Below are 9,143 nucleotides of genomic sequence, written 5' to 3' on the forward strand. Positions count from 1 at the left end.
CTGTTTTAACGGGGGCTTGGGTTGGTTTTATTGTGGGATTGTTTTAGTGCTTTTATTTATTTATCAATTTTAGTGCAGTGGTAGTGTGGCCGAGCTGTGGACCTGGGCCGCCAGTTGCACAGGGTTGGCAGTGGCATGGAGCCTTCCCGAGCACCTGGAGGGTTATGGGGGGTGGAATGTGGTATAGATGGGAGGTAGAGCAGAACCCGCATCGTCACACCATCCATTGCAGTTTGTATAGTCCTGGGTTATTCTGGTCAAATGCTTTGTTTAAAATAAAAATGATCAATGAAGGCAGTACTTACTGATCCATTTTTTCATATTGCTATTTCCAGAAGAAAAGCAAAACAACATCCGCTGTAGGCTTCATTTTTTCTAGTAAAAGTAGAAAAAAAGTAGTAGTAAAAAAAAAAAATTTTTTTATTTTAATACCATTCTTCAAAGAAAAAAACAAGTCATTTAAGAGTTTTCAATTTTCTACCCTTTTACTATTTTTTTAATAACCAGAAGGCAGTTATTACTTTTCTGCCTCACTCCGCGCTGTCCATGCAATGCGGCCGCAGAGAGCTTAAACAACTTGGCACATCCACATAAAAACGACAAGGGGTGAGCTTTCTTGAAGGCTTTTACTGGACGTACCTCGTTGTAAACTGAAATATATACAAAAGAAACATACAGGTATATACAGGTGTACAACCAAAGACAATAAAGAATAATTTACAAAGCAATACATAGCAGACAGTATGCATTAAACAATAAAGATTTAAAAGACACTTACAAGGCGAGTGATTTCCACAGTTGGATCAAGACAAAGAGAAGCACGTAGACAGAAGTTCAAATTGCTACGTACCACAACTAACCAGACCCTGGATTTATATACCTTAAAGATACGCTTCGGACGTGACTGAAACAAGAGATAAAGAGGTGCCTACGTGAGACACATGGGGTGTATTGTATTCAAATGATTATTATGGGATCTACATGCTTTACGTGAGTTTCATAGACATTTATGACACTACTGTGAGTGTGGGACATGACTGACAGGTATGTTAATAAATGACAAGACAAAGGGGGAGCACAATTCAACAAATAACAGCAACAGCTAACAGCATGTTGGGCAGAACAATTACATAGCAGACAATGTCTAATTAATTAAACTGGTACCATTTTAATCTTTTTGCTTTCCCATTAGTAGCTGATTTTAATAAAATTTTTGAAAACAAAACTAGAAAGAAAAAAGTTAAAGGCCTGATTCTAATCATTTCCAGTTCATATATTTTGTTGCAGAAGTTTACAGCACAATACAGTCAGACAGCACAATTCAGAGTACTGCTGCTTCACAGATGCAGTGACCTGTGTTGGAATCCCACACACAGTCATTTTCATGTGAAGCTTTCACATTCTCCCACTGTCTATATGAGCTTCCTCACACATCCCCAAAGATTTGTAGGTTAGATTCTTTGGCACTTCTAACTTAGCTAATGTGTGGGTGCCCAGGGATGCAACCTGCTGTATGTCCAGCAATTTCAGAAAAGTGTGGACTTTAAAAAGATTAAGTGGGTTTGACATTGTTATGTTATGTAGATTACAGTCTGGGAGTCATTCATGACAGAATAATATAACAGATACAGAAAGCAGAAAAGCTATGCAAATGGCAAAAATCCATAAACCAATGGTGTACCTAATTGAGAAAATGGCAAGAACATCACTTTAATAGATACTGTCATCAGACAGCAACAATAAATGTTTTAATGTTCTTATAATTCATATTATACCAGTGTGCGTTTTTGAATATTTGAAAAGAACAAAATGCCATAATAGTATTTTAATTGTACTGTTCTGTTTAGCATATGCTATTTAGAAAATCCCCCAGATGCACTTGTCATGAGTAGATACTCATATATATGGAACAATGAGGTTTGAAAAACAGGTATTTGGGAAAGGAAGAAGTATCAGTCTAATTTAGGTTAAGGTAATACTTTTGCTTGCTAATTCAATGTAATCTTTGCCACTTAAATAAAAAATAAATAAAATAATCAACTATCAAAGAACACTCCTTTATTAAAATATGTAAACAGTACATACAGTACATTTGTTTTTCTCTGAATATTTTTTTTTTAAGTGACTAATTTTAAAAGTTAATTGTGCATATAATGAATTTAAGTCTGTTGTCAGAAGAACTAGTAGAATATTGCTTTGAAAATGTAAGTAACTCCTGTGTAAAAGTCAACAGATCCTTGGCTCTTAAAATTGTTATGTATTTCTTGCTTGTTTTCACTGTTGTGCTCACTGTCTTTGGGAATCTGTTTGTTATGATTTTAATTTCTCACTTTAAACAGCTTCATTCACCAAACAATGTGCTGGTCCTTTCTTTAGCAAATGCAGATTTCTTAGTTGGGTTGCTCGTATTGCCATTTTGCATTATAAGATCCGTTGAAACTTGCTGGTACTGGGGCTCTTTCTTATGTAGACTGCACACATGCATGGATTTGTTACTTTGTACTGTTTCCATTTACCACTTGTGTTTTATAGCAATAGATCGCTACTATGCGATTTGCAAACCACTTCACTACACAAGAAAAATCAACTATGAAGTTATTTCTTTATTTATTTTTCTTGCCTGGATGATACCAGGTGTATGCAGTTTTGGAATAATTTATTCCAAATCTAATGAACAAGGACTTGAAGATGTGTTAGCTATATTAACATGTGAAGGTGGGTGCCTACTGTTATATAACAAATTATGTGCATTGCTGGGTCTGCTTATATTTATAGCACCATGTGTAGTTATGATTGGGATCTACACTAAAATTTTTTGTGTTGCTAAAAGGCAAGCAAAAATTGCAAACAACAGGGAAAGAAAAATTCTTTCTGATGAAGACAATAAAAAGCGAGTCACCCAGAAAAGAGAACAAAAAGCTGCCAAAACACTGGGAATAATTATGGGCATTTTTTTATTATGCTGGCTACCATTTTTCATTGATATTGCAATTGATGTTTATGTTGATTTTTCCACACCTATGGCAATTTCTGAGGCATTAACATGGCTAGGCTATGTTAATTCTGCTTTCAATCCACTAATATATGCCCTCTTCTATCCATGGTTTCGGAAGGCACTGAAGATGATTGTTACAGGCAGAATATTTAGCTCTGGTTCTTCAGATATTCAGCTTTATACTCAATAACTAACTATTAAGAAGTTGTTCCTAATTTGAATTATTGATCTTCAATTGAACCTTTAAAATGTGCGTTAGGGAAATGTAGAGCCAGGCATTGATTCTGAATAGAGCTTTTATTTAAATATTCATCCATTATGAATACCTATCATTGTTACAAATACTGTTATGAACCGATTACAATATCTTTGCTTACATTATGATTAAAATAGTAATTAGTAATATTTGGCTTATTGTGATCAGTTAGTCATTTGCAGTTTCTCTAAGTGTATGATTCAAGAAGTTAAACTTGCTTTGAGACAGTGAAAAAATGAGAACAATGCTTTTCTTTTCTCTTAGGTTAAGTAACATAAACATTCAATTTCTAGAATTAAGAAAAGACTTGTAGTGTTTATATAGAGCATAATTACAAGAACTGTTTACATAGTACACACTGATTTAGTACCATAACTTAGTATTTGCATTTTTGCTTATTTGAGTCTGAAACTGTGATAAATTGACAGATTTGTTCATTGACACTATAGCTTAACTTTTGTTTCACAGCATGAAATCTGACATTCTAACAAGAGAAGTTTGTAAATAAAATTGAATATACACATTTGACACATAGCAATAAAAACAGGAGTACATTTTTGGGAATGCAGAAAGAGCATAGAATCCCTTTAATTTTGTTTACTGAAATGTATGAAGCATTTTCCTCACCTAAAAGGCCAACACACATCAGGAGATTAGAAGTGCAAAGGGTTTCTGTTTACTTCTTTATGATAAATGAAAAGAGCAACGAATAGGCGAGAATGCATAGCCTACACAGTAATAGTCAAAAAGCTTCATACAAAAGGACCCAATGCAGATTTTCCTCAAAAACAGCTATTCACTGCCCAATAAATTAAGTTGAAGTTGCAGGTTAAAATGAGGATGTCTTTAACAATTTAACCAGGCATTAACAATAGCCTGCACATGTCCAGTCATTGTTGGTTCACGATTTTCCACTCTATTGCTGAGTAAATCAAGCAAAGTTTAACTACAGTGTTATGTTTCCTCAGTTAAAATAGCAAAGCACCACTACAGACACTGTAAGGAAACCTCAACATGCCAGTGAAAAAAAGCCTTTCTCATTCCCATTAACCCCTACACCACGGCACACTCTTTCCCAAATAAACAAACTACAACTATTCTAGAACTAACAAGTAAACCAATCTTTGTCTACTAAATACAATTTTCATATTCATAAACAAAAATATATCTTTCTTCAATGCCAAAAATATCAAACACTACAAATACACAATTAACATTTCTTTGAATTAACAGAACACATTAATGCTTAAATATCTAATGAGGAAAAAAGTCTTGATTTACAAGCAGAGTTTAAGTCAATATGAATCGTAATAATACAGTTTTCAATTTTCTATCAGAGCTAGGCACCCTAGATCCAAAGCATAAAATCTTCATTTTATCTAATAATTTTACTACTTTAAAAATACTTTTGGAGATGACGAATTTAGAGGGTGGTAAGTGCTACTAATTTCAATTTAAATATACGGAGTTTTTGAATTTTCTCTGTGTTTGTCAGACATTATTCTCCAGGTAGTTGTAAATGGTATCCCTGCAAATTCTGAGGCCCAACATCCTGTTAAATGATATTTGTTAAGATGTTAATGTACATAAACTTGAGGTAGTTTGCTTTGGTTGCAGTTTAAGCATCTAGTAAGAACAGAAGAATATCCTTATTTTTATTTAACTGTTATGTTTAAACGCTTGATTGTGGGTGAGAGCCAAAACCTATCCTGGGAGCATTAATAATAAAACGGGACCTACTCATCCCAAGGTGGGCTCAGTGCCCTGCAGATAACACTCATCGACATTCGCTTATATCAAATCATTTCAGAGTCCCCATGAATTGAACACATACATCTTGGGGAAGATGGTGTGTTAGGAAAAATCTGTAGCAAAAATGGCACAGACTTAAACTAGTCTACACTGAGAATGATGTATTAAGTGGAAGTTAAATATAAACTTTTTTTTTTTATTTTACTATGTATTCATTTCTGTCTGTAAGAATTATTTCCTTCCTTCCCTGTTTCAAAATTTAAGAATTGGGAAACGAGATATTTGGATTCAGCATTAACTATCTGTTTTTCTACTAGGAGCATAAGTAGCAGTAATATTCCTGTATTAAAATTGTTTTGAAATTACGAGAGGTGTTAATTTTACTAGAAATAAGGTTAAAATAAAGATCTGAATTTGTTAATTAATATTTTGGACTACCCTTTTCTTTCACAATTAGGAGTATATTTGATATATATAATTTATATGGTTCTGTATCTTTATTATAAGGATTTTTAGCTTGTAAAAGCATCTTACTGTTTTTTTTTAATATAAACCATACTACATTAGTATATGTCTCCAGTTCTCAACTTGTTAATTGAATTTTAAAAATAAGAATAATTACAGGTCTTCGGGGTACAAGGTTAGAGAGATAAAAAATAAAAATTATATCTGAACACAAATCTGTACAAAGTCTAATATCCATGTTTACATCAGGGCAGAATACAGTGAAAATATACTGTATGTGTTGAAGTGTAATAAATATTAATTAGCCATACTTTTTAAACCAAACCTGCTTTAAATATTACAGAGTTAAGAGAAACTGCACTATTAATGGCTGCATAGCAGGATCTTACTCTGTTAGGGATATCATTCTATCACCGGATGGATTGCCTTGCAAAGATGTTCAGATACTTTAAATGCGCAGGTGTCTGTCAGCTCTGCCCAACGGTGAAGAGTAATTTGTGTCCATTTCTTGTGGTACATTTTTTACACATCTTTCAGGTGTCTAGGTTAGAGCATGTTCCCATTTTTAAATTGCAGTGTAGACAGAATAACATTAGGAAATACTAACAGAAGCAATGGCTTGTCCTCTGCTATGGAGATTTAACTCACTCCCATGCCCATGAAAAAGTCATCTTATGATTAGACATTTTATCAGTCTATGTTTTTGAACCAAATAATAGCTTTGCCACATTATTTATTATTATTTTCTTTTATAAATATTTAATTTTGCTGTTACAATTTGTTGTTTTATTGATGATGTCACCTTAGCATCATTTTGTTTTCTCATCTTTCTCATCCTTCATTTTGCTGCAGGCAATGATGCTCATTCCCAGTCACATGTTCAACGGTGGCACTGTGTGAGATGTCGTCATTCCTCAAGCTATTTAAGGGATCGAGATAGATAGATAGATAGATAGATAGATAGATAGATAGATAGATAGATAGATAGATAGATAGATAGATAGATAGATAGATAGATAGATAGATAGATAGATAGATAGATAGATAGATAGATAGATAGATAGATACTTTATTAATCCCAAGGGGAAATTCACATTCTCCAGCAGCAGCATACTGATACAAAAAACAATATTAAACTAAAGATTGATAATAATGCAGGTAAAAACAGACAATAACTTTTTATAATGTTAACGTTTACCCCCCCGGGTGGAATTGAAGAGTCGCATAGTTCGAGGGAGGAACGATCTTCTCAGTCTGTCAGTGGAGCAGGACAGTGACAGCAGTCTGTTGCTGAAGCTGCTCTTCTGTCTGGAGATGATCTTGTTTAGTGGATCTAGTGGATTCTCCATAATTGATAGGAGCCTGCTTAGTGCCCGTCGCTCTGCCACAGATGTTAAACTGTCCAGCTCCATGCCAACAATAGAGCCTGCCTTCCTCACCAGTTTGTCCAGGCGTGAGGCGTCTTTCTTTTAATGCTGCCTCCCCAGCACACCACCGCGTAGAAGAGGGCGCTCGCCACAACCGTCTGATAGAACATCTGCAGCATCTTATTGCAGATGTTGAAGGACGCCAGCCTTCTAAGGAAGTATAACCTTCTGTCCTTTCTTACACAGAGCATCAGTATTGGCAGTCCAGTCTAATTTATCATCCAGCTGCACTCCCAGGTATTTATAGGTCTGTACCATCTGCACACAGTCACCTCTGATGATCACGGGGTCCATGAGGGGTGTGGGCCTCCTAAAATCCACCACCAGCTCCTTGGTTTTGCTGGTGTTCAGGTATAGGTGGTTTGAGGATCACCATGGTATTCTTAATGTCTGAGATTCTGGATAGAATCAACTAAAACTTTTGTGTTTCTGCATTAGGTATTTAGGAGAATAATTCAAAGACAATCAGGAATTTGTGAAACATTTGTGGAACATTTTGTACTTTGCCAATCAGGTTTAGTGTCCTCCTAGTTTAAACCTAAGCCTGTTTTCAGTGCCTCATTTCCTGGTCAAAGAAATCCTTTTTCAGTTGTTCAGTATTTGCATTATTTATGCTCACATACAGTATCTGTATAGGAAGACCCAAAAAAAGCTCTATATTATTGTTATGATTTTACCCTACCTCTGCCCTGGTCTCTGTTTTGTGTTATTAAATTTATTTTTTTGTTATTTTTTTTAGTTTTTATTTATTTAGAAATATTGATTTTTTTTAGTCCTGGTTAAATTCTTGTTATGTAGTCTTGCTTTTAGTCTACTAGTTATGTTCTTTTTCCTCTGTATGTTGAGCCCTGTGATGCTGCTACTAGAGCTAGAACCAGCAGTCCATGGGGTGCTGGGACATTAGCAAATATTTTTGTTCAATGGATATATTTTTGTTATTCTGGATTACTGATTCTTATAATAAGTGCTTCTTTTTCTTTTATTCTGGGCTTTGGAATTTTTATTATTAATTTTGGGATTGTGGGCTGGCTTTGTTGCTCTGGGGTTTGCCTTATAGATATATAGTAACTTCTGTTTACCTTTTTTCTGAATAAAAAATGTTTTCTGAATAAAATATGACTTTTTAATTTAAATAATTATTGGTATTGCAGGGCTAAGAGACTTTTCAACAGTTTTACTGTTCCCTTTTAGAGCATTTTTGGGGCTGTGTAGGCTGGAAACATGCTTCTAGAGTTTGAGGCTAGGGTGCTTTTGTTTTTAGCATGCATCCAGAGCCTTGCTTACTGTCTTTTGAAATAAGTTTGGGTTTTGAGTTTGGTGGACCCAAGCACAATATAACAATTATATTTCCCTATTAATCATATTTTGTGTAGCTCACAGTCTCTGTGCTTATCTTTCCCTTTCAGCTGATTTGCATGGCTAAACATTATTTTTAAGTTCTTTGCATATTACTATAGGTTTAGTGACAACTTCAAAATATCTCTGATTCCACAGTGTATAAAGGGCACTATCTACCTGCATATATACAGTATAAGCCTAATGCAATCTAAATCTAAAATTAATTTGCATATTAAATCCCAAGGTGGAATAAAAATGCATGATGCTAAACAGCCTGGGGTTTAGGTTTATGAAATGCCTGTTTAACTCATAAATTCACAGTAGCAAAATGCAGTCCATTATTTAAAAATCACATCTTATCTAATGTGTACTCTAAAGCCAAACTTCTCTAGGACAAATAGGGTATTGTCCATTATGCTAGGCTTTTTAGTGGCACACAATACCTGTTAACAGAGCAGATTTATGAGAAATGTAGAAAGGTATTTGTACCCCTACCAGTCTCCCAGAGTGAATGGCCAATAACAAAGGTGTAAATCAGAGATGAAATTACACTTTTGCTTTGACAAAAGGCCTCAAAATGGACATTCATTTTAAATTCTGAAAATGAACTGAACCTGCCTGTATGTGATGGACAAAATAAGCAGGCCCTAGAACTGTAACGGGAAGGGACTTTAATCCAATCACCAGAGGTTGCACCTTCCCTTAAAACTAGCTGCATTCATGTCTTCTGTCTCTTTTGGGGGGACTGAATTATTAAGATCTGTACTCTTTGGGGAGTCAAAAAGCTAACAATGTACACTCTTTTGGTGAATGAAAGCTGGTAATCTATTCTGTTTGTGAGCTGAAAGCCAACAAACCACTCTTTTTGGTGTGAGAAGCCATCCACTCTCTGCAGAGAAAAGAGGTCACA

At 34.8% G+C, this 9,143-nt stretch overlaps 1 protein-coding gene across 1 annotated transcript; it reads left to right on the forward strand.

Annotated features, from left to right (window-relative positions):
* Nucleotides 1–2,153: 2,153 nt before the first annotated feature.
* Nucleotides 2,154–3,185, forward strand: LOC114649482 (trace amine-associated receptor 4-like). Its single transcript, XM_028798970.1, has one exon. The coding sequence runs from the start codon at nt 2,154–2,156 to the stop codon at nt 3,183–3,185; it is 1,032 nt and encodes a 343-aa protein (XP_028654803.1).
* The last annotated feature ends 5,958 nt before the right edge of the window (nt 3,186–9,143 follow it).

Source organism: Erpetoichthys calabaricus, chromosome 3 (genome assembly GCF_900747795.2).
Source record: "Erpetoichthys calabaricus chromosome 3, fErpCal1.3, whole genome shotgun sequence".
NCBI classification, from domain to species: Eukaryota; Metazoa; Chordata; class Cladistia; order Polypteriformes; family Polypteridae; genus Erpetoichthys; species Erpetoichthys calabaricus.

Coding starts and splice junctions, on each gene's coding strand:
- LOC114649482 (XM_028798970.1), top strand. CDS start 2,154: ATGAATTTAAGTCTGTTGTCAGAAGAACTAGTAGAATATTGCTTTGAA.